This window comes from Anabrus simplex, chromosome 1 (assembly GCF_040414725.1).
Source record: "Anabrus simplex isolate iqAnaSimp1 chromosome 1, ASM4041472v1, whole genome shotgun sequence".
Lineage (NCBI taxonomy): Eukaryota > Metazoa > Arthropoda > Insecta > Orthoptera > Tettigoniidae > Anabrus > Anabrus simplex.
This window is the reverse complement of record NC_090265.1, coordinates 713,463,033-713,489,747: the sequence shown is the minus strand read 5'-3', so window position 1 is coordinate 713,489,747 and position 26,715 is coordinate 713,463,033. Positions and strand designations below refer to the sequence as shown.

At 39.0% G+C, this 26,715-nt stretch overlaps 1 protein-coding gene across 1 annotated transcript in view; it reads left to right on the top strand.

Annotated features, from left to right (window-relative positions):
- LOC136856737 (AP-5 complex subunit zeta-1) overlaps positions 1-26,715 on the top strand; it is a 216,093-nt gene that overhangs the window by 127,860 nt on the left and 61,518 nt on the right. Inside the window, exons 8-9 of the mRNA XM_067134821.2 lie at positions 4,884-5,093; positions 13,817-13,987. Of these exons, the coding sequence (XP_066990922.2) occupies positions 4,884-5,093; positions 13,817-13,987 (381 nt within the window). The remainder of the gene's footprint in view (positions 1-4,883; positions 5,094-13,816; positions 13,988-26,715) is intronic.

Sequence of the window (26,715 nt, the reverse complement as noted above, 5' to 3'; positions counted from 1 at the left end):
TGCACATTGAAAGTATGAGATGCTGGTCTGAATATAAAGTCCAGATGCTTCTATTGAGTTTTATATTTCAAGTGCATCTTCAGGTAGAAAATTGAATGCTGAACATTGGCGCAGAGCGGTCAAGTCGTTCACATTGCGTGAAAGGTGCTATTGGTTCCAACTTGGATTAGGAATTCTCCTCATATCACAGGAAAAATCCATTATATTATAAGAAATCTCATAGTTTTGCCTACATTTAATTTCTGTGTCAGAAATATTGGACCTTAAGCAAGACAGACACCCTGCTTTTCCCAGTTATCAATTTGGAGGGTCCGGCATACCTTGTTGATCTCCTTCTTCCAGGTGCTTCAGGGTCTTCCTGAAGGTCTTTTCCCATATACCCATTATTGTGTGTGAGAGGGGGTGTAAATCTCATAATTAGGTCTTTTCTGCCTGCTTTGAGAGATAGGATTGAACCATGGGCTAAATATTTTTCTGTAAACTTTATTCTCAAAGACTTGCGACTGCTGCTGCTGCTGCTGCTGCTCTTTCTTGGTAATACTCCATGTCTCGGAACCATACAGAAGTACTGGTCGAATGATTGTTGTTGTTATTCTTATTATTATGATAACTAGTGGACCCGCGCAGCTCCGCAGCATTCCTTTAAATAGGTCAGATAACTTGTCTTGATATGCGTGTCGCAGTCATATTGTTCTGCCTGCCATTTTCAATAGTTTTATGAACATTTAATGTATGTATGTATGTATGTTCAGTCCGCCAGCGATGCCGCTGCACAGTGGGTCAAAATCGAAATCTAGGGGGACAAAATTATTTTTACGTTTTAATCATGAATTTAGAGTGAAAGCAACGTATATAATTAATTACTTCATAATAAACATCAGTTAAGACCTTTTTTAAGCTACATCTACGTCTACACATGCAAGAAATTGTCTATGACTAGGAGTTGGATAGAGCCTAAACTACAATAAAGTACAATAGATTGTACTCAGTTTACCTTTAATTTGGAAGACTGCAATTGTGCTTCTTCTGACAATTGCCCGAGATGTATAATACAAAAATCAATTATATCTGCACCAAATTAATACTTTATGCACAGTGACTGGCGTATAATACCATGGATACAGATTTAGATACAATTTTGCTGTATCCTGGGTGTAGGTTTTGAAAGTGGGAGTATTTATAGGGAACTGACAAGAAAGAGCATACAAAATAGAAGAAAAACGTCTGATTAGCAATTCATTTATACCCAGAATTTTGGATGACAAAACTGGATCCTCAAAGAAATGGCGAGCAGTGTTGCGAACATTCGAATTTCCGACGCCTCCAGATCTTGGTTTGTCAACATGCAGACCCATTTCTGATCAAAATTTATTTTTTATTACTTTCTTTCTGTTTTCTGTTTTCATCCCCTCTTGCTTGCCATTTCTTAATTTCTATTTTGTAAGGTATATGTAGAGGCATTAAAAAAAAACCGGATCCAACAATGGATAATCCAAATTTATAGCTCTCTTCAGGAGTGTGTTATTCATTTCTCTGGGACCAGCACCACACACATAACACCTCTGTGCTGATGAACCTGTAATAGAATTGCAGACTTTTCCATCCGCCATGGTCAGCAATAGAGTTTGATTAATATATATTTATTGATCACTAATTTCTATTTTACTTGGTTAGAGGGACGTTATTTCAGTTTCAACTAATTGAACCTCTCGCCTAGTCAATTCTACAGTCTCCTTTTCAAACAATAATTTAAGAGGTCTGCAAAATCGTGTCGAAGAAGGTCGTGGGTTATGTCATAAAATTTCCTTTTCATTGTTGCTTTCTACATTTAAAGAACACATTTGTAATGGAACAACTGAAACTACAAAAACATCAGTGTCACTGCCGTCATCATCTGTAAATTTTTGCTTATACTGACTATGTCCGCTTGAACCATCACAGCCCCATTTTAATATAATATGAACTGTATCACTGATAGAAGTAGACTTTGAAAACATCTTGAACTATTGCAAGGCGCTCAATTGTATGGTCGACCAGTGATTGCAATGTTATTGCGGCTGATGTTCCTGTTATTGTTATTGATTCACTTAGTGGATAGCATTTCTGTTTTGTTTTTCTAATGATGTGGTAAAGTGGGAAAATATTACAGTTCCTATTTTTGCATTCAAGTCGCATATTCATGTATTGGGTTTTGCTGTAATTGTTATCTACAGGGAATGATAGAGCCTCTTCACCGGTAAGTGGTACAGGTTTTACAGCTGGTGATATATAGGATTTTTTAATTTTAGTAGCTCTATGTGGAAACTTAAGAGTTTCTTTAACCATTTTTGCAGCATCTCGTTTTCCAGACATGTGCAATGATACTTGTGTGGCATGAATAAGTTCCTGTTCTGAATGTGCAGAGAGTAGCGGTTGAATTTTTCGTCTCTTTGATTTTTCACTACTTTCATGAAAAATCTTTCTAGGCCTTCCAACTTTCGATGCGGATGAAGTAGGAGAATTTACATTTTCTGTTAATTTAGAATCATGCACAATCTTCGAATATGTTATCTTCTCTTTTAACCAATCAGAATATTTTGAAATGAATTTTGCTTTACTTCAATGAACCCGCTTCCACTGTCTGGTAAAATTATCAACAAAATCCTTTAAATCTCCTTGTAGGCATTCAGTTATCTCTTCAGAACAATTGTCTATCCCTAAGTTACTTTTGACAAAGTCACAAAGTTCCACTTTTGACACAATCTTCGAACCCAGTGCTTCAAACAGTTGTAAACGTGTGAGAACTGGTTGCGCGGCATCTTCTAAAACGTAAAATAACTAAGTAAGTTGCAAAAAGATGCAAAAATTCTTATAACAGGCGTAAACTACAAGACTTTATCTACATTTTAACATTAAGTAGACAGTGACGCAGAGTGACGCGACATACTAAAACTCTAAGTGAAAATATAATTTTAAAAATAATAGTTAAATATTACATGATGCAAATATAGCTAAAATTACCTAACAAATACGCCCATTAATAACTAAAACCCGTTATAAATGTAAAGATCATACCTTCAGCTGCATGTTCCATCTTAAAGCATCACACTAACCTCAAAGACAACCAAACCACAGCCACTTATATTCATTCTCCAATTCAGACTGCGAGATACGCACGCACAACGCAGGAGATAAGATAAGATTCCAGCTCGAACAGTGGTGATAGATTTACACTAAGATGCGTTTATATCCCAGAATAGTGCGCAGCGATTATATTAGAATGCTGTAGAAGTAATAAATTTTGATTTTTTAATTATGAAAAAAATAATTTTGTCCTCCTAGATTTTGATTTTGACCCACTGTGCGCTGGTGGGATCCTCAACAGCTCTGCCATCAGCTGTCATACATGGCCTAGGCATCACTGAAGAGGCGTACTAGGGAAATGAGGAGTGAGGTAGTTTCCCGTTGCTTTCCTCACCAAGCCAGAGTTGCTGTTACATATCAGTCTGCCAAGCCCACTGACATGCATACACCAGCCGACCCTATGAGCAACATTTTCACACCATTCATAGCAGGGACTGGCTGCATAATGATTGGCATTACTAGCATCGCTCATATCTCAGTCACTTTCATATAGTCAAAGCCAAGGATAAGACAGAGACAGATCTATGAAAGTAACAAAATTGCTCTAGCCTATACTAGAAGACATAGTGCACTGTAAACGCTAGGTCCCGCCAGCAAAGGCATGAACATTTAATACCAGTACATAATAACTGATTCATTCGTAATTTAGTTTAAAACACTTCTTTCCATACAATATTCTCTGTGCTTCGACCATTCAGACATATCTGGATCTTAACATTTTCAAACGATCTTGCCCGAGATAGTGCAACATAGAATTGGCCGTGACTGAATACTAGTTTGGGTAAGTAGAGTACCCACTTTTTCAAGAGGTTGTTCCTGCGCTTTATTAATGGTTATGCAGAAGGCCAGTCACTTAATAACTTCCCATCTGTACGTACGTAGACTGTTTTCCTTAGCACCATGTAAGTTATAAGGAACTTTCTGCCATCTGTTTGAGTATATTCAGAAGCTGGCGAAGGTCAGAGAATCAAAGAGTATCTAGCAGAGAAGGATTCTTCCACATGAGAGGAAGTGTATACTCTCTGGCTTGACATTAATGAAAGTGTTAGTTGCTTAGCAACCTGCTAAGTACAGAATGTATTGCGGGTTAGGGTAAGCCTTCGCCTGCAATTATTGGAGCGATAATTTAATGATTTTATCTAGAAAATAAATATATTTCTGTTGAATTTGCAAGACATGCAAGATTTTTCCTGTTCTATTGAGGTGATTTGGAAGATTTTGGTACAAATCGCACCTTTTAACTCCCTCTGGTGTAAGAGTTTGAGTTTTGAGAGTTTTATTATATAGGTAATGGACCCCAAACATGGATTAAATTTATATGAAATAATATTCTTTGTAAAAGTAGAATGTAATTGTATATTAGCAACAACAACATTTATTTCAGAGGAAGCTAGAATCAGTCAGCCAAGGAAAATTTTCACATGAATTAATTACATCAAATCATGGATGTTTGACTCTCATTATGGGCCGTAAGCCATTACACACAATTTAAACACGAATGCATGATAGTATGACTGCTGTGCATTGATCAATGAATCTTCTTTCACTGGGGAGAGTGATTGACACTACAGTAAATTCATATCAAAAGTAGTGACAGGATGATTAGCTTCCTTTAAAATGAATATTTTCTTTCCATTGACAAAGATTATGATACCAGCCATTTGTGTCTTATGTCCCCAAATATATAGTTTCATGTAGCTCCAGCCAAATGCCACAAAGATGCAGAACAAATTAGTTTCAAGCCTTGTCTCGTGTTTCAGACTTCCTTCCTACCTGGAGCTGCTCAAGGAACTGTCCAACCATATGCTGGTGATAACTTGCAGCCGAATCGTTCCCCTGCTCCTCGATAGTTTCTTTGGCGAGGTCGAGAGACGAGCTGACACACGGATGCTGGCCGACACCCTCCTCGCTCTTCTATCTCGTCTACGACTTATCTTTGACGTCCCTGATTACCGCACAGCCATCCACAGGTTGTATGTCTGTATTTCTTCATAGAAACCTGTCCTCACTTTATTATTTATTTAGCGAATGGCAAAGCAACTACAAACAGGATACAAAAATACACAGAATATACACACAAAAACAACAATATATACAGAGACAAGAATGTTGATGTGTAGTGGTAGTGCATCTGTGTGCTTCATTTGCGGTTTCCAGGGGGTATTCGTGATTTTATTTAGGGTGCTAAGTTTATGTTAGTGTTATTTAGTGAATACACATTCGTTTAATAGTGTTTTAGGGTCATATTTATTATCATTTTTGTGCCCTAAATATCTGCCATCTTGTTAATTGCTACAATCGTTCCAAAGATATCACTACTTAGAGGGTAACTCATTATATTTATTTTAAAATTTTTGCCCTTACTGGCACTCATTTTGTTTTGTTTGCCAAAACTACCATGGAAACCACAAAGAAGATGTGCACTCCACTCTCTTTTCACGCAGTTGCCTAGGTCACCAAGCCTGCCCATATTGTCTGCCATGTTAAGACGGGCAATGTCTGGTACGACGTGTAGATAACCTCCTCGTGGTGTACCCTGGGCAACGGACTGCTGAAGCAGGACGGCTAATAGTCTACAGAATAGGTGACCGAACTAGATTCTGGATCTCTCACGGTCAACCTAAGCAACACCAGAAGATCCAACATCCTCACTTTATGACAAGTAGGGATAATAATGCTTATTAATTTTGTAATATATTACTTTTGTGTCCTCACTCTGACCTGGTGCAGCTCTTTTCAGGCATGCTCCCAATGGAAGTGAGCTGCATATTCCATTTAGCAACATACCAGCCCTCTTGCCATTCTCTAACAGTACCAGAAATCGAACCCGGGTGACCAAGGACAGCAGCTGATAGTGCTAACCGTTACACTATGGAGGTGGACAGGTTTGTGTGTATCAGCAGATACCCGTTTCTGAGTATACAGTTTTCCTGGCTAATAGCTCATTTCAAATTCACAGCAGTTTGTGTTTAAACTTCCTGTGGCTGGACACACAGTAGTCCTCGGTTCACAGTTGTAGGTTTGGGGTTCTCCACTGTACCGGGAAATGATCAGAGATCTGGACATAAGAATTTTCACTTAGGAGTGGACGGCTCTTATGGAACAGGTACACGGAGGCTCATGCAGAGCAAAATAATACTTGGGCTTAAAACTCAATTTATTCATCACCATGAATTTATGGGCAATGTTTCCTATTATTCCTGCTCCTTTTGACAAAATATTTGTTTCGTTGGCAAATTATTGAAATATTAAAGCAAGTTATTTTACCAAATGTTCGTAATGCAAAAATAAATAAAGTTTATCTTGATGTATGTCTGATTTAATAACATGGTATCCATAAAAGATTGTCTTTATCTTGATGTTTCGAAAATAACTTGATTTTTAAAGTCACCATAAATTCATTGAAATGAGTGTCTTTCACTTGAAGATCAAATTCAGAATTCAAAATATCAGAATTGTTTTCCCTACAGTCTTTTTAAATAATAAATTTAACTTGTTTCCTACAGTCTTTTTAAATAATAATAAATATTCCTTCACTTTAAAATAAATACTCTTTCACTTTCAAAGTTTGTGAAGTTCTTCCTAGAAGTTTTTATAAGTATAGAAAATTTAACACTTCGAAAATAACACAAACTAGAATTTAGTAAAAGTCTAGTTTCCATTGAGCATTGTAATAACTGTTCGTAAAACTGCTAAACGAAATCACTGATTTTACTATTCCACTTGGCAAGAAGAAAAATAGTTTTTGTGGAGTTTTATGCACTTGTTTAACACATTACTGACTGGATGCTTAAGCTTGTCACATACCCTGTGGACCGGACATCTTTCTACTAAGCATACTAGGGTGCACTTGATTATAAAAATGTACGTAAATATTAAACCAGTCAAGATTTTATCTTTAAAGTTGGTATGAGTACTCAACCAATGCCCCTAGTAGTACTTCAACATATCTAAGATAAGCAAGCAAATGCGTGTTAATTCAACAACACATCATTAATGTTTACATCGTTGTCATCGTCAGTCATTTGAATAAATAAGCACACTAGGTAAATTACGGCGTGTAGAGGCTTGAATATCACTTCCATTATCACTCTCACATTCAGTTTCCACTAATTCATTATCACTATATCCATTTGAACGGTCATCGGCATATAATTCTTATCGTCGTCAACTAACACCGTATTCCGCGGGCGCTCCATCTTGTCATTGACTGAACCAACAGAAAGAAAGTCGACGTTTCAAAACTAAATAAAAAAATAAGAGGGGCCATGAATAAAAGAAAAGTGGCAGATATACATCTACGATTTATTCTACTCAATGTGCATGTTCGAAATAGTTCAATATATGGTCAAGAGATGTCACAGGAAGACTGAAAACAATGTCGTGAATAAAACCGAGATTTCTCAGGGCCCGTCACCTACCGCTGGCGAGTGTACTACGAGATTTCTCGGGGCCTGTCACCCATGTGTTAAAATGTGGTTTGAAATGCACTTCATATCACCTGTTTTTACTGGAACTCAGGACTGGAACAGCAAGTTGTTACCATAGGCAGCCAATGTCATGAAGTCATCACCATAGCACCACGCTCCATATCCCACGTTGATACCACGGTTCCATTCCCTCATTGACACGTCCCACATCGATTCGAGATTCAGCTTGTGTAGTGGCAGGCAGATATGATAATTACGAGAAGTAGGCACTCGTCAGGATTTTACGCATCACTGTGTACTGTATCGAACACTAGAAAGTTCAACTGACTATGATTGCTTAGTAGTGTCCTATTCAAAATAACTCGTATTTGCACTTCATAAAAGTATGCTCGGTATTTTGTTATGTGCACTGGTTCTAATATCATCATTGGTATGACACATGAAGAAAAGGTCTATTTACAACAGTAGAAGTGTTCTTTTTCTTCTTTTTTTTTTTTGCTAGGGGCTTTACGTCGCACCGACACAGATAGGTCTTATGGCGACGATGGGATAGGAAAGGCCTAGGAGTTGGAAGGAAGCGGCTGTGGCCTTAATGAAGGTACAGCCCCAGCATTTGCCTGGTGTGAAAATGGGAAACCACGGAAAACCATTTTCAGGGCTGCCGATAGTGGGATTGGAACCTACTATCTCCCGGATGCAAAGGAGTGTTCTAAACCTATGAATGTTTGTATGTTCAAATAGTTAGTGTTACGAAGAAGAAAACATCTAATGCGGCATTGTCTTGTTCACCCGCGACAAATGTTTAATGCTGTATAGAGCTAATCACACTTTTATTAAATATGAATCTTTGAGCACTTTTATTGCGTTGTTTGCTTTAACAGACTAAGTATTTATGTATTTCACTGGAAAATTGCATTAATATGCACACGCTTTTAAATTACAAATGTTCCAAGTTAAAAATAAACCGGGCGAGTTGGCCGTGCAGTTAGGAGTCCGCAGCTGTGAGCTCGCATCCAGGAGACAGTGTGTTCGAATCCCACTGTCGGCAGCCCTGAAGATGGTTTTCCGTGGTTTCCCATTTTCACACCAGGCAAATGCTGGTGCTGTACCTTAAGGCCACGGCCGCTTCCTTCCCATTCCTAGGCCTTTCCCGTCCCATTGTTGCCATAAGACCTATCTGTGTCGGTGCGACGTAAAGCAAAAATAGCAAAAAAATAGTAGTTAAAAGTAAATCTGGTCTGAGTACAAGTTCTACACACTCGCTTTCAACTGAGTTGAAGTTCAAATACATTATTCCACAGTTTAAGTTACTGACACATGTTCTCGAAATACTCCTAGAAGTTTGTGAAGACTAAGTTCATATTTTAATTTTCAAAAAATTTCCAAGTCCAAAAGTAACACTTTGAATACAAGTCTTTTGACGACAATTACGGCAGAGTTCTTACCGGTGAACTTCACTCGCAGCGGCCATGTTCCAACCTCGGTGTAGTCACTCGTATACAACATTGTGTTGTTACTTCAGCTGCGAGTTATGAACTGACTTTTACTTTACAAGATATTAGAATCATTCCGTATTGACGGTTTTCACTTTACAAAGGTGAAAAATGAGAGTATCCTCCTAATTCAATACAATAAATATTCCATCATTAGACGGAGTAAACAAATTCAAACATGTTTCGGCTCGTTTGAGCCATCTTCAGTGAAAAATGAGGGGAGATTTGAAATAATTTACATAATATAAGTTGAAAAAAGGCTAAAAAACATAATGAAGGAGCAAATGAAAAAACAAACAAAAGAGAGCCTAGACGAAAACAAAGCACAAATATACAATATTTACATCAATATGCGAAGCAAAAAGCAACTCACTGCGATAAAATTCAGTGAAAAGACCTCAAGATCTTGCATTACGAGCGAAAAGGCACCTTGCTCAACGTTCTCGAGAGCATCCACATTGATTTAGATCAGTTTATGAACCCCTCTCACAATTTAAATGAAGTCAGCGAGAAAAAGAACATTCTACTTGAAACATTCATTCCATATATTTGTCAGAATTTCCATAACACAAACAAACCCCACCTCCATCTCTCCAACTCACCACCACTCCCCCCTCCTCACACCAGCCCTGGACCACCCCTTCCCCCTCCGCTCCTTCCATCCTAGCAAACACAGTCGAACCAACAATAGACTCGATCACGCGAACGAGACCGTTACTTTGAGAGGCCAGGCGTTTTGAGAGGACAACCACCTGCTAAACACTGTAAGTTTAAGCTTTCTTCACACCCATTCTACACTTTTTACTTATCACCCCATGTTTCTCACACAACCTCATTTTTCCATTACAGATTAGAGCTTCATTGACGGTTTCCGCTAGATCGCTTACAATTTACTATGCATCTGTCTTCTGCCTAACACAGCTTCTCAATTTTATATCGCGGCCCTTCCGACCCTTTATAATAAGGCAAGACACCAGCCAACATTATGAAACTGTCACCGGTGGTGAGTTGATAGTCGGCGGAATCATTTTTGACTTGACAAAAGAAACTAAGGAACTAACATTTTTTGAAGAATTCGACTAAATTTTTGTTGTTGTAAAAATTATGTAAAAATTTGTGTGTTTTATTTTTAATGAAGTTGTATTTTAAAGTATTTTCAGGACTCACTGAAGAGACAATTATTTACTTAATCATTGACATTGATATTGGAGATCTCCAGTAATATGTTTTTTTTGTAACCCATTTTTTGTATCACCCTGTAGTGCCAGGTGGAGGCTTCGATCACGAAATCGCTGAGTTTCGCAATCGAAATCTCTAGAATGAATTTCCCACATTACCATATTTGGTGCTATAATTCTATTGGTGAAAATAACACTAATTTGTATTGGTCAAACTTCGGATCGAGACATAGGTGGCTTCCCTGATTGGCTGTTTGAGTATTTTCCAATTTCCGGCTTTTTGGCTCCTTAGCAAGAGCAAGACTCTGTTCAGCGTCTTTGGTTTTCGTACGTCGTAACGATCGGACGCACCTTGTAAGGTGATCCGCTCACCGGCTCCAGCCATCCCGGGGTAAGCATGTTTTCTGTTCTCAAGTGTTAACTTAAAATGTAAATTCATTCATTCGGAGTTTGCCTTAGACCCTGGTTTTCACCGCTTTTGATTTGTAATGCCATAGTTCGTCAACTAGGCATACCCTTTATTTTGGAGGCAATTCATTTTATTAATCTTTTGTGAATATGTAAACTTTAATTTTTTTTTCTTCCGAGTTGCCTCCAGTAATTCCGTATCAATTTAGTGCACACCTGTTGAGCTTTGCGTCCCTCACTGATGTGTATTAGGAGAGGACTGCTTCTCTATAGGCCTCTGCGCTAAATTTAATTTCTGTTGTTCCCTTCTCTTGTAACATTTTTCAACTTGCCTTATATGATGTTTGTAATTAGGTCATTGTCCCCTTTAAATTTTCGTTGTAAGTTTCAACATCGAAATTATGCTCACTTATTTAAATGTCATTGTAACTTTGTGTAAATATTCACTTTCCTGAGAGAAACACTGATAGGAACCTCGTGGTTCGATTTGATTTTTTAAAATTGATGTTATCTAACCTAGTGCACTTCATACCTTGATTCAATTCTATATGTTAAATAAATTGGACAAAGGGTTAATGTTCTCACGTTTCTTTCCCTACAACGTCGCGTAAGGTCTCGTCCTCTAGGGTTTCCCGGCCTGCTTCCCATACTTCCTTTCTCTAGTTGTCATGTTGGTTATCCTGCGAAGCCACGTGTTTGTAAAAGGTAAAATGTTTTCCTGTTTGATCATCGGCTGATGTCGTTCTGTAAGGTTTGTTATTTTGCATTATCAAATAATTACGTGTTTTATATGTATCTTGTATTATGTGCTTCCAACTGTTTAAAGGGGGGTTACAGAAACAATAATCAAGAAAGGGACTGCTAGATTGAGAAGATTTTGAGAATGCTGTTGTTTCTAAAGCTTTAAATTTCATTGGTGTTTTTTCCTTGTCACAGGCTTTTCGCCTGCACATCATATCAGGCTTCGTTTCTCAAAAATGTTTGCTCCCGCTCCCCTTCTGACCAATTTAATGTGATGGGTTTCTACAAGGATGATTTTCTACAGTAATTTCAACCTGTTTGTTATTGTTATAAACAATATTTTGTAAACTATGAGGTCCACAACCTCACCATGTGCTACTATTGTTCATTTCCGTCTGCATCATTTGTTTTTTCATTCCTTTGTTTTCTTAGGTTAACACCGTTTTTAGTTTCAATTACTATTTTAAATTAACACCTTTTCACTGAATTTTATCGCACTGAGTTGTTTTTTGCTTCGCATATTAATGTAAATATTGTATATTTGTGCTAATTTTGTTTCCTTGTAGGCTCTCTTTTGTTTTTTTCATTTGCTCTATCATTCTTTTTTTTAACATTTTTTCAACTTATATTATGTAAATTATTTCAAATCTCCCCTCATTTTTCACTGAAGATGGCTCAGACGAGCCGAAACATGTTTGAATTTGTTTACTCCGTCTAATGACGGAATATTTATTGTATTGAATTAGGAGGATACTCTCATTTTTCACCTTTGTAAAGTGACTTTTACTTGGCGAATCTCTGTTCTTTTATACCATTTTGCTGAGTCTGACTCAATCTCCTCGTGGCAGAATTGATCTCCTTTGAGGTGGAAATACTCGTAAATCCCTGGGATGATTTATTTGAAATTTGTTATGTTTGCCTTTAAATGACAGGCTACAAAGTGACGTATTCCATTATTTGATAACTTATCTGGATCAAAATATCATAAAAATACGTTCCATTCCTTTCCATGCAATCACGTGCCGTACACGTGATCGGCGCGTCACAGCAATGTCAGTTCCTTGCGTGGAGCTCGTGATGTAGTTACCCACTCTCTCAACACAAGTTCCAGCTGTGACTTTGTTTACATCGCGGTACCTCGTGCTGAATAAAATTGTTCCAGACTGCTAGCGGTTCCCTGGTACACCACCTAATCAATACTTGTATAGTGTTGAACTATCAGTAAGGAAAATGGCGAATGGCTTTTAGTGCCGGGAGTGTACACACAGTACTCCGGCACATCAGAACTCCTGCTCTCCAACATGTCTTCTCTTAGCGGAGTATCATCTCGAGTAGTTTACTTGAACTTAAACTAACCCAAGAGACTCGCACACCGTGCTGAAATCTGCATAGTCAAAACTCTCTGATTGACAAACGCGTCACTGACTCACGATCTGACTTGCTGATAGTCTCGCGATCCCCAGGCCTGCGGAAGATTTTCGACGAAGGATCTCGCAGTATTCGCCTCCAGATTGTTCCAGCCATCTCTCCAATTTTGGCTGTTTCTAGCACCCTTATTGGAGCTCGGGCAACTTCTTTCTTGAGTGCCTCAATTTCAGGGCGCTGTTATTTTACTAACACTAGCCTCGCCCACATTTTTGCCTCTCTGCCGGCATTGGCTCTTCCCACACCGTCAGCCCTCATCATCATCATATAAAATACATGAAGGAAGAATGTACCGAGCAAGTGGCCGTGCAGCTTAGGTCACGTAGCTATGAGCTTGCATTCGGGAGATAGTGGGTTCAAACCCCACTGTCGGCAGCCCCCAACATGGTGTCCTGTGGTTTCCCATTTTCACACCAGGCTGTACCTTAATTAAGGCCACAGTTGCTTCCTTCCCACTCCTAGCCCTTTCCTATCCCATCGTCGCCATAAGACCTCTCTGTGTCGGTGTGACTTAAAGCCAATTCTAAAAAAACAGTTTAAAAAAAGAGGAAATGCTATGCAACTACAAATGAAAAATAGAATGAAACCCAGATTACACCACAGCATGTAATATCTCCTGGTAAACTCGATGGTTGCTACACTGGTGATAAACTACCTGGATGTGTAAATCTTTTGCCACTTTGCCTTCCATACTATTACCTACGTATAACCACAAACAGAAACTGAACAATCAAGTGAGTGGCTGCGTGATTTGGGTCACGTAGCTGTCATCTTGCATTTGAGAGATAGTGGGTGGGTTCAAACTCCACTGTCGGCAGCCCTGAAGATGGTGTTCTGCTGTTCCCCATTTTCACATCGGACAAATGCTGGGGCTGTACCTTAATAAAGGTCACGGCCACTTCCTTCCCACTCCAGACCCTTTCCTGTCCTATTGTCGCCATAAAACCTATCTGTGTCAGTGCGACATAAAGCAAATTGTAAAAGTAAATAAATAAATAAATACTGTTTGTTGTTTCAGGTGTGTGACTCGTCACATCCGCACCATTCTCAAGCTCTGTCCCCGGCTAGTGTTCCTGGTACAGAAAGAACTTATAGAGTATATCTCGATGCTCAACAACAGCGATGTGTGTCCTGATCTCTACACTCATGTTCTGTGGGCAATTGGGGAGTACGCTTCACCTGGCTACAGGTCAGTATGCTCCATGTGAGTGAGGGAAACAAATTCATTGTAGTTATGTAGTGTCTTGAAAATAAACTCTTGAGCACATACAGTTGTTCTGGTGAGAAAGGCAGGTTAGTTTTTCTCTAAAGCTTCAAAAAAAAAAAAAAAAGTACTCTTATTTGTTTTGTAATGGGCATGTAACAGGTTCAGCTTTAATCCTGTGTGTTGACATGAACTTTCACCTGAATGTAATACAGTGAAACCTCGTTAATGTGTTCCTCGTTAACACGTTTTCCCGCTTAGCACTTCGTAAATTTGAAACCTCGACTCTCATTGTATTAAATCTATATAAAAGTACCTCGCTTATCGCGTCACGAATTTTCGTTATTACCACTTAGTACAATCACATTCCTCCTAGCCCTAGAAATGTTATTTGTCATCCCTTGTGAAAGGAATGTGATTTCCAACTCGAGTAAGAAAGAGCCCTCACCACAGTTGCGTGATAATGGGAAGAGACCTCGAATTCCTGAAGTTCATAGGATAAGTTGCAACTTCGGGGAGCAATCCGTCAGCCTCACAAATGTTCAGTTTCACTTGCTGTTAGCAGCGAGATTGCTGAATAACACAATGAGCCTGTTTGTGCTTGTATTTCGCATTCCATTCAGAAATTAGAAATTTTGTGTTGAGTGGTACAGTGAAGGGTAGCGAATATTTGTCGCCTGGTAGCCTACATCTGGATTAGGAACATAATCGTGTGAAGTTGATTAGTGTGGTGCATATTTGTCTTGTAACAGCCTAGTTAATGATTCGGAAAAGGTCGTGAAATTTCTTACTAATGAAGACAAAATTAAAATTTTTAAGCGCACAGATGTAGCATGAATATTGAAACTTATATATCTTCAAGTTTTGTCTCGATCATTCGAGTTGGTTGAATAAAAATGTTGTCGATTTAAAATGGCAGCCAAAGTTGCAGTCGCACATGGTCGAGGTCAAGTGTAACCTCCAATTTATTGTCTAAGAGTTTGACCAGAAAATAATGCTTAATAACCCACTGGTCCGAAATAAAAGTCCTCTACTACAATTTGTTTTAGAAAGAGTAAGTAAGTACGTAAGTAAGTAATTCGTCTTTATTCGTAGTGAAGTTAGGGCTCAAGGCCCTCTCTTATACTTTACCACAACATTTAAAATAGGCCTACTTGGCAGACATATTTTTTTAAATACATCAAATCATCTTTTAAATTTATTTATTTATTTACATTTTATGGCCTTCATAGGACCACTCTAGCCAACTTTATACAAATAATTTTTTAGTTTCCTGTCAGCCCAGTACTTCTTCATTCTCTCTGATCTTATCCTTCTTTCTTCATCGGAAATTACCCTTCCTATTGTCTGTTTGTTGATTCTGATTTGCAGTCTGGTTTGTTTGTGAGTTTCTTGATTTTGTCGGTTTTGTTTCTTAGGTCTTCCACTGTAATTTGTAGTTCATCCATATCTTCCTTGATTTCTGTAATCCACTTAATGTTGCACTTACTATTCCATAATTTTTCTATTATTCTCCTGATGATCCTGTTCTCTGGTGTCCTGATTAGATGTCCAAAAAATGAAATGCGTTTCTTCCCGATTGAGCTCATTACTGGTTCTATTTCCTTGTAGACTGTTTCATTAGAAGCTATTCTCCAGTGTCCATCTTTTTGGTATGATTTGTTGATGCATGTTCTAATGATTCTTCTCTCTATCTTGAGTATTTTGTCTATTTGTGCAGTGTTAGTTGTTTTGAAGATGGTTTCGCTTGCGTATGTTATTTCTGGTTGAATGACTGTTTTGTAATGTTTTAATTTTGTTGCTATTGACAGGCCTTTTTTGTTGTAGGTATTCTTGGTGACATATTGTGCTCTGGTCAGTTTATTTATTCTGTTATGCCATGCTGGCTTTTCATTGAGGTTATATGTTATGATTTCTCCCAGATATTTAAATTTATCTACAATTTTGATTTCTTGGTTTCCTATGGCAATTTTGTTTATGAGTGGTGGGTCAGTAAACATGATTAGTCTTTTCAAAAGATATTCCAAGACCAATTTTCTGTGCTATTTCCTGTAGTGATATAACTTGTTGTCTGGTTTCCTGAATATTGCTGGACAAGAGAGCAAGGTCATCGGCAAAACCTAGGCAATTTAAACTTATGTTGTCTTTGGGTCTTCCAATTCGGATGTTCTTTGGGTTACTCTTGTACCATTCCCTCATTATATATTCCAAGGCACAGTTGAACAGCAGTGGTGACAAGCAATCTCCTTGTCTTAAGCCTGTTTTTATGATGAATGGCTCAGAGAATTCCCCTCTGAACTTGATTTTTGATTTAGTGTTGGTTAAGGTGAGTTCAATCAATTTGATTAATTTTGGATGGAGCCCGAAATTTCTTAATATTTTCAACATTGAAGGTCTATGGATACAGTCGTAAGCTTTTTTAAAGTCCACGAAGGTTATTGCAAGAGGTTCGTTTTGCTTCTTGTAATATGCTATGGCTAATTTTAAAGTGATGATTTGTTCTGCACAGCTTCTCCAAGGTCTGAAGCCTCCTTGGTATTCACCTGATTCTTCCTCTAGTTGCTCTCTGATCCTCCTGTATAGGATTCTGGAGAAAATCTTGTATGTACAGTCTAAGAGAGAGATACCTCTGTAGTTATCTGGATTGCTTTTATCTCCTTTTTTGTGGAGTGGGTGGATTATGGCTGTGGTCCAATGTTCGGGGAACTTTTCTGTTATCCAGATTTTTGTTAGGGCCATGTGTAAAGATGTTCGAACTGTATCACTGGCATATTTCCACCTTTCTGCGAAAACTTGGTCTTCTCCGCATGCCTTATAATTTTTCAACTCTTTGAGTGCTGTTTCCACCTCTTGGATTGTTGGGGTCTTTATGAATTCAGGCAGGGTTTTGATGGGTGTGTCTGTATTAATTGCTAAAAGTTCCTGGGGTTCTTCACAATTCAAAAGTTTAATGAATGCTTTTGCCATGATTTTGGCATTTTCCTTGCCATTATGTGTCATTTTTCCATCCTCACTTTTCAGCATTAATAAGTCTCTGGAATTGGTTTTGTGGTAGTTTTCTTCTATTGAGTTGATTAGATTTTTCTGTGATTGTCTCTTGGTTTGCTTGATAATTTGTGTGAACTTTTTCCTGATATTTTTGAGGTTGGCTGCACTTTCTTCTGTTTTGTGTGTTTGAATTTTTAACCATGCCTGATGTCTTTCTTCATGAATTTTGTCACATTCTGAGGTCCACCAGGCATGTCTTTTACGTGTGTTCAATGGGGCTAAATTTTCAGCTTGTTGCCTGAGAATTGGAACCAGTTCTTCTAAGTTATCTGTCAGTTTTATTTTCTGTGTGACTTCTCTATATTTATCATTCCTAATTAACTGGTGTGGATCAAAGTTCCTCTTTTGTTTATTGCATTTTGGTTTCTTTTTTAGTGGTGTAAACTTAATTTTGATTTTGTCTATGTAATGATCTGAACCTATATCTACTCCTCTTAATACTTTAACATTGTAGATTTCTCTGTGGAAGGTTTTGTCCATAAATACGTGATCCACCTGCCATTCCCCTTTTCTCCAATCAGGTTGTTTCCAAGTTTTAAGTTTGTTGGGCCTCCTTTTGAAGTAGGTGGACTTGGAGATTAGTTTGTGTTCTCTGCAGAGTTCAACAAGTCTTTGACCATTCTTATTTGTATGTTTATGTGGAGCCCATTTCCCAGTGATATCTCAGTATTTCTTTTCTCTTCCGAGTTGGGCATTGAAGTCCCCTGACAGGATCTTAACGTTGTTAATATTTATTTGGTTTACAGTTTGGTCAAGGAGATCCCAAAACTTTTCCACTTCTTTCCTAGTCTTTGTTAGAAAATTCTTTTTATTAGTAGGGGCATGGGCATTTATGATGGTATAAATTTTGTTGGATGCTTTTAAACTCAAAGTTGCAATTCTAGGTGAGATGGCTTGAAAATCGATTATCGAATCTATTACCGTATTTCACGGCATAATCGTCGCCACCACGTAATCGTCGCATCCTTTATTTTCAATACAAAAATCGGACTTTAAACCTTTAATTACATAATCGTCGCACGTCCAAATTTTGTTCACTAATCTGGTTAAAAGGTAAATGGAACTGCAACGTAAGTTGCACATGAATGCGCAATTTAAATACGTGTATGGTTTATGGGCAATTTGGCAACACAGTCACGTTTGCGACATGTTGCACAACGTATAAATAAATAATACCGGTATATGTACGACACATAGCTTACCGGTAGACTATCGGCAGTTTGACAACGTGGTCGCGAGACCCATTTGAAATACGTAAGGCTGTAAGTTATCGCTTATCGGCAACGTCGCCAGGAAATACCGGCTAGGTAGGTTGAATGGACCTCGAACCAGCCCTCAGATACAGGTAAAATTCCCTGACCAGGCCGTGAATTGAACCCGAGGCCTCCATGTAAGAGGCCAGCACGCTACCCCTACACCATGGGGCCGGCTCCTGTGTTATTGCGCACGAAGTGAAATCCAAGACGATAACGCAGATTTCCACGGAATTATTCAGCCAAATTATTTACGATGTCTCAGTTGTCATCGCTAGACTCTTATCTTACTACTATGTCATAAGTGTCCGGGCATGGGATGAAAACTTTTATCCAAGCAGTCAAGATAATTATTATCCAATGCTATTAAAGTTTTATTTTATAAACTCGACAGTAATGTAATGTAAAATCATCAATAACTGGGAAGAAATATTAACCTAATTACCGTATGTTTAAAAGAAATTGAAAAAAATGAATGTTTGTTACTGACGTCTCGGAATACAGTCAACTATACAGTAGATCTACACCGCGCTAGCTAGAGCTCCGGTTTGCGAGCTTTGCGCAAGTGCAGTAGTGTGTCGCAACCAACGAGCTAAACTGATAAATTGTTGCATGCTTCCTTGCTGCCTAACAGTATTGGCTGCTCTGGAATGGACAGATCACAGATGCATTTATTTGTTTCAGATTTACGTGATTACTGTAGACATGTGTGCGTGAGAATTTAAGTTTTTAATTTGTGTTTTGGGTGTTTGCAGAAATAATTTGTTTTAATAGTGAACAATTACGGAAAGTCATTTATATCGCAAAACATTAACGTGTGAAGCATTTATAAGCGATTATGGGTAAATATAGAAACTATTCTGCGGGCTTCAAGCTAAGCGTAATTGCCTTCGCTGAACAGCACGGGAACAGAGCTGCAGAAAGAAAATTTTCTGTGAGTGAAAAGTTGGTGCGTGACTGGCGGAAAGTAAAAAACAAGCTAAAAAGCACAAACCCTTCTAGACGCGCGTTTAGAGGTCCTAAAACAGGAAAGTTTCCTATAATTGACGAAGAAGTGTTTAGGTACGTCAGTGAAATACGTAACAATGGCTGCAGTGTATCATATGAAATGTTACAAATTAAGGGACAGGAGGTAGCGCGCAAACACAACATACCGGTAACTCAGTTTAAGGCGACTCGTGGGTGGATTAAGGGGTTCATGCGACGACACAATCTGTCAGTGCGAAGGAGAACAACACTAAGCCAAAAGTTGCCTGCTGATTACACGGACAAGATTGTAAATTTTCACCGATTTGTCATACATTTGCGCAAGGAAACTTCGTACTTGCTTTCTCAAATCGGTAATGCCGATCAGACTCCAATCTTTTTTGATATGCCTTGCAACAGCACTATTGCGCTAAAAGGATCACGGAGTGTATTAATGAAAACCAGCGGTAGTGAGAAGTTGCGATGCACGGCAATGCTAGCCATTACAGCTGACGGGAGAAAGTTGCCGCCTTACATCATTTTCAAGAGGAAAACGATGCCTAAGAATATACAGTTTCCCCGTGGAATTCATGTACGAGTGCAACCAAAGGGTTGGATGGACGTAGAACTCATGCTGGACTGGGTTAAAACTGTGTGGAATAGAAGACCTGGTGCACTACTAAAACAACCAGCTCTGCTTGTTTTAGATAGTTTCCGAGGTCACCTCGTGAACGAAGTGAAGCAAATTCTCACTACAAATAAGACACGACAGATAGTCATTCCTGGTGGCCTAACATCTGCTTTGCAGCCACTAGACGTATGTGTTAATAAACCCTTTAAAGACCACTTACGTCGATTTTACAACGAGTGGATGATGAGCGGCGATCAGCAATTGACGCCCGCCGAAAATATCAGGCGTCCACCCTTGGACTTGTTATGCTCGTGGGTGAAGAAGAGTTGGGATCTTATACCACCTGAACTAGTCTCCAAGAGCTTCAAAAGGACTGGGATTTCGAATGCACTAGACGGTTCCGAAGATGACGCAGTGTGGCAGGGAGACGAAGAATCTGATACTGGTATTAACAGAGGCGAGGACGGCGCATCAGATAGCGAAACCTGCGATAGCGACACCGAAGATTTGGAATAAATTGCGTACCGGTAAGTCCGCATTTCACAACAAAGCGATAATGTTTTGCAAGAGTAATATTTTAACTTTAATACTCAAATTAATGACAAATTAACTTAATACGTTCATTTTTATTTTCAGGTTGGAAAAACGTTCGCCGAATTGTTGCGAAAAATTATGAATTTTGTTTTAGACTATTTTAATTATTTTGATGTATAAACGCGAGTATTACGTGCATCTTAAATTTGTATCAAATACAATTTAGTTATAAATACATTTTTTGAGTAATACAAATACTGGTATTAAATATTCATCGTATAATGGTCGCACCCTACAATTTTTTTCGAAAATTTTGGTATAAAAAGTGCGACGATCATGCCGTGAAATACGGTATTTTCACATTGACTATAAAGCCAGTTCCAAATTGGGGGCATTGTTTCATACCCTTAGTCCAGGTTTCCCATTGTAAATTCTGTAGCCTTGAGATTCGAATGGTTCTTCTGTAGTATTTCTCATCTCTTGGAGTCCTGCTACTAAAATTTTCTGTTTATCTAATTCATCCATCAAGTTCTTTAGTTTTCCTACTTTAAGTAGAGAATTAATATTATAAGTTGCAATGTAGTTGATCTGATCTCGTTTGATCCTGTTCTTATGTGCTGGCATAGGAATGGGTGATTGCCAACGCTCCGACTCGTTGATGTCTTCAAGGTGGCTACCCACCGAATCTGATATAGCCTTCTCCTGCTTTCTTGGACTGGACGGTGGAATTTTTTTCGTAAAAGACCTTTCCATGGTTGACTTTCAAAGGTAGTTAACCTTGGGTGGAGCAAGCTCCAATTTACAACTACAGTTGTTAACTGCAGAGGGACAACCCCAGATGTTCAGGGTTCCATTTTATATAATATATACTAATAGCAAATATGGAGATAGTAAAAAAAAAATAAACATGATAATAATTATAAAACTAACACTAGTAATAATGAAAGAAGGAAACACATTAAAAACCTGTCACTAACAAATACATTTTTAATTCTTATGAAAATATGCTCATTCATGCACTCATTCACACTTCAATTATTGTACAAGTCAGCCTGAAGTATTCAGCAAGTGATTTTGGCAATCCATCTTAAATCTCCTACAAGAACGAAAATCCCTAATGTTAGCAGGGCATTGACAACAAAGGAGCGGTTGTGAGTCCTGGAGTGATTGAGGGATATTGTTAAAGAGGAGCCAGATTGTGTATCATGGTTATGATAGGAGGAGAGGTAATTAAAGTTTAAAGTTTGATGAGAGATAATCTGGTACACCTGAGTTTAGAACTCCATGCAGAAGGGATAACATGTGGGGACTGCGACGCTCATGAACATGAGGCCATGACAACTCCCTATAATGTGAAATGTCAGAATCATATCGCAGCTTAAATATAAACCAAGGCTTACAACCTTGATAGTCAACAACTATATACACACTTGTGTGATAGACTGTATCAAACATGAAGTACGAAAACAATAATGATAAATCCCCAGGTGGTAACCAATCCACCCCCCCCCCCCCTTCATGATGGGGCATATAGGTCGTCGGATTCTGGGGGACCTATGCCTTCATGTGACCCAGTCAGAACTAAAAGAAAAAGGAACATCACATACCTAGCTACAATCAATATTAACTCCCTGATCAAGACCGGGAAACTTAAATATACCCTTGAAATCCTGAAAGACAAGAACATCAGCATTGCAGCCTTACAAGAGACACGGTTCCCAGATGAAGATGCCATGGAGTCTCAAGAATATAGAATATATAAGGGAAAGCCTGGTAAGAGAGTCATGATGAATGTACCCTTCCTGGGGACAGGGTTCGCAGTACACCACAAACTAGTTGCTAGCATACTTGGCTTCTCTTCGCCCAATGATAGCACTTCAGTAATATCCTTGAGGTCTAGCAATAGGGGATACCCTTTGGTTAACTTCCATGCTCCTACCAATGAATCTAACAAGAAAAACCCGGAGACTACAGATAAGTATTGGGACACCCTTGAGGAAACCCTAGACCACATCCCACATCATCATACGACAATACTGCTGGGAGATTTCAACACTCAGATTGGGAGAGAACAGAAATACCGGAAGATTGTAGGAAGATACCCCGCCTATAAGAGAACCAACAAGAATGGGGAACGGGTAATCAGTCTGTGCACCAAGTATGGATTACTCTTGAAGTCCACGGCTTTTAAACGCCTACCTAGGAAGGCCATGATGTGGCGCAGCCCAAACAGCATGATGGGCGAGTTCCAAATTGACCACGTAGCAATAGATAAGAAGCAACAGTGCGACATTATGAACATGAAGGTTTTATGAGGAGCTAACATAGACTCCGATCATTACCTGTCCATGGTTAAGATGAATCTGAAACCACTGTATAAGACCAAGGCTATGCTTATGAAGAAAAAGAAGATTCCTAGGTTTGATATCACCAAACTTAAAGAAGACAATGCAAGTTACCAAGAGAGTCTGAACCAACACATCAATAGGATTAACACCACTACAGATTGGGACCCACTTCGGGATGCTATAACAGACGTGGCTCAGAAGACGATCCCCAACAGACCTAAAGGAAACAAGCACCCATGGTGGTCAAACGAATGTGATGAGGCTATAGAAGCCAGGCGACTAGCATGGCTCAAATGGAACCATCATAAAAACGAAACCAACCTACAAGCCTTTATTACACAAAGAAAGAACACCTCCAGCATTATAAGAGGGGCAAAAAGAAAATACAACAAAGAACTGATTAAGAAAGCCGAGGAGGATTTTGGAAGAAACAACTCCAGAGACTTCTACAAAGGTCTAAAACAACAGACGACCCAGTTCACACCCCAAACTTTACACTTCCAGAGAACAGACGGATCACTGTGCCTCAATGATGATGACTGCATCAAGACCCTAGCTGATTATTTCCAAGGACTCTTGAATGCTGAAGAACCTGCGCAGGGCCTCCCAGTTAGAGAACCAGCTAACCCGGACACCAAAGACATCCCTCCTCCCACCTATGAAGAGGTAAGAAAGACCATTCAACTTCTCAAGAACAACAAAGCTCCTGGAGAAGATGGAATAGTGGCAGAAATGTTGAAACAAGCTGGTGAGCAAACATTCAGGCACATACACAAAGTAATCCTGGACATATGGGCTAAGGAAAGGCTCAGCTGTTATCCATCCAATCCACAAGAAGGGAAGCAAAACAGATCCCAGCAACTATAGAGGAATATCACTCCTTTCAGTATCATATAAAGTCTTTTCCAAGATTCTGGAACAGCACATAACAAGACAACTGGATAAAGAATTAGCAGAATATCAAGCAGGGTTCAGAACTGCAAGGTCTTGTGCTGAACAGATACAAAATCTGAAGACCATCCTTCAGTATAGCAAGAAAAGATGCCGACAGTGGGTAGCTATCTTTGTCGACTTCCAGAAGGCATACGACTCCGTCGATAGGATCACACTCTTCAAAGGTTGGTGCAAGCCACCCTGCACAACACCACTTCCAAAGTTAAGTTTAGAGGTCAATTATCAGAGAGCTTCACAATCAAAACAGGGGTGAGGCAAGGAGATGGTCTCTCATGCATATTATTTAACTGTGTCCTGGAAAAGATCATAAGAGAATGTACCAGGTCATTACCTGAGAACACCGGATTAAGGATGGGGTTTAAATCAGACAACCTGAGGATTCCATGCCTGGCCTTTGCTAATGACCTTACTTTATTAGCAAATGACATGCATGAGTCCACTATGCAGCTTCAAACACTGCACTCTATAGCAGCTAAAGCGGGCCTCATGATCAACATTGGAAAGACCGAGTTTATGACCAACATCAAAGATGCCCCTACAACAATGGGAGTCAGTGATACAAAACACATCAAGAGAGCTAAAAATGTGAAGTACCTCGGAGAGTGGATATCGGAGGACCTAAGTGAAATGATGGCTCTTGAACAAAGGAGAATCAAATTAGACAAGGCCTACCATGCCTGCAGAAAACTGTATGCCTCAAAGCATTTATCAAAGAATGTAAAACTGAGACACTATAATGCAGTAGTCAGACCATCTGTCCTCTACGCAGCAGAATGCCTATCCCTAACTAAAAAGACCCCACTGAGAGCCCTGGAAGTGCAAGAACGGAAATTCCTGAGAAGAATAATAGGGCCAAGGATCCTACCAGATGGAAGGCGATGGTACAAACCCAACAATGAGCTCTACCAGCATCAAGAAAACCTCATAGATGCCATCAGAAGAAAACGTCTTTGTATGGACACCTATACAGAATGGATCCTAATAGATTATCCCATAAGATCTTCAAGGTTGCTAACAAAGGCAATGCTACTGGATTCCCCTGGACCAAACAAGTGGACAAAGATCTTGCAGAGCTTAATATTAATCAAGCCGCCATTACTGACAGAAATGCATACCGTTTAATGGTCAAAACTAAACCTTTCCTAACATCCCTTACATCAGCTAGCCACAAAGGAGCCGGGAATTGGTCAGAGGAGCGCAGGAAAGAATTCAGCAATAAAATGAAGGAATACTGGGCCAACAGGAAGGCTCAAGAGGCCACTAAGAACACAATCCAGTACGCTAAAAGGGGCAGACGACGACAAAAACACAGCTAGAACACAAGCACCGTGGTCCACAGATGGCCTAAATGCAAAAGAAAAAAACCAAATATAGGTATTTAAACTCTGTTTGAACATTTTGTTACTGCCTTGAGATATGTCCGTAAGTACAGTGTCGCATAATCTAGAATTGATAAGATTAGGGATTTTACCAGTTGTATATTAAGATGTTTTGGAAATATAGTAGAGTAGCGTTTGAGAGAAAAAAGGGATTTATGCACTGTACAGCATGTATTTGACACTTGTTCAGTCCAATTTAGCATCTCGATCATAACACCTACTGTAAGTTTCTTACTGATGTACAATAGGGCACAACAGTATTATTTAAAATAATTGGGGGTTGTCTACTTTTTAACAAGTTAAGGTTTCTTTTGGTACCAAATATTATAGTTTTAGTTTTTTTAGGATTTATTAAAAAGCTTCTTATTTTTGGCATAGTCATTCAGTCTTCGTAAGTCAAAATTTACTCCATCAATGGATACATCTATGTCTCGTGGATGTGAGTGATAATAAATCTGAAGATCATCTACACAGATGTGGTTCTTGCTATATTTCAATGCGTCCCCTGTGTCATTCACACTAACAACAAATGAAAGTCCTGGGCCGGCGGGACACCTATTGACTTGTTATGCCATCCTGAGTGCATTGTCCCACTGATACTCGTTGACAGTCACTGAGGTAGGATCTAAAAAATTTAAGAGATGTCCCATTAAAGTTGAGACTACAGAGTTTGAGCAGCAGTAACCCAGGGCTAACTGTGTCAAAGGCACTGCTTAGGTCTAGTAGTGTTGCTACAGTCACATATCGTTGATCTAGTGCGTGTCTGTCGCGATACTATGTCCTTTTTTTAAACCAGATCGAAAAGGGTCAAGAGGGAATTTTGGGTCAGGTATACAGTGATTTTTGCATGAATCAGACGTTTGAGTGCTTTTGCGAGTGGTAGTAGGATGGACACAGGACGGTAATCTGATGGAGAATCCAAGGTAGTGTTTTTCGGGATTGGCCTTATTATTGCGTCTTTCCAAACGTTAGGGAATCCTCCATTGGTCAGGCAGTAGGTGAGTAAGTATTGGCCGCATTTAATATCATTTGTGCTAACGTTGTGAGAGAACTGGTCGTGCTAGGAATGGCATGCAGAGTTTGTGGGATTAGCCGGTAATGGAACTGGTCCAACTTTTGGCTGAGAAAAGTAATCATTTAACGAATCTAGAGATATAGTGGGAATGTGCTCTTCTCCGGCTTTGCCTATTCCCAAAGATCATTGCTTCTTCCAGGTTTGGTTTAAATTATTATTTCCCACTAAGTGTTGAAAATAGTGGCATTTACTGTTTCTAATTAGCTGTTTAACCTTGTTCATTAGTTTCCTGTATTGCTCAAAGTCATCTTTGTCATGTGTTCGTCTGAATTGTCTGTACCAACGGTCACGGCGAGCCATAGCAGATCTTATCTCAGTCGTCAGCCAGGGGGAATGGGGAGAGGGTGTAAATCTCACCTGCCTCTCCAGAGCATATTTGTCATACAAGTTCAGTACTAATGAGTTGAATCTGTTCCCTTTTGAGTCAATGTCATGAAGATTACATATGTCATTCCACGGTAAGTTATATGCGCCATTGCATTCAATATGTTTTATGTCTCTTAAAATAACGTAGCGTGCTTTATA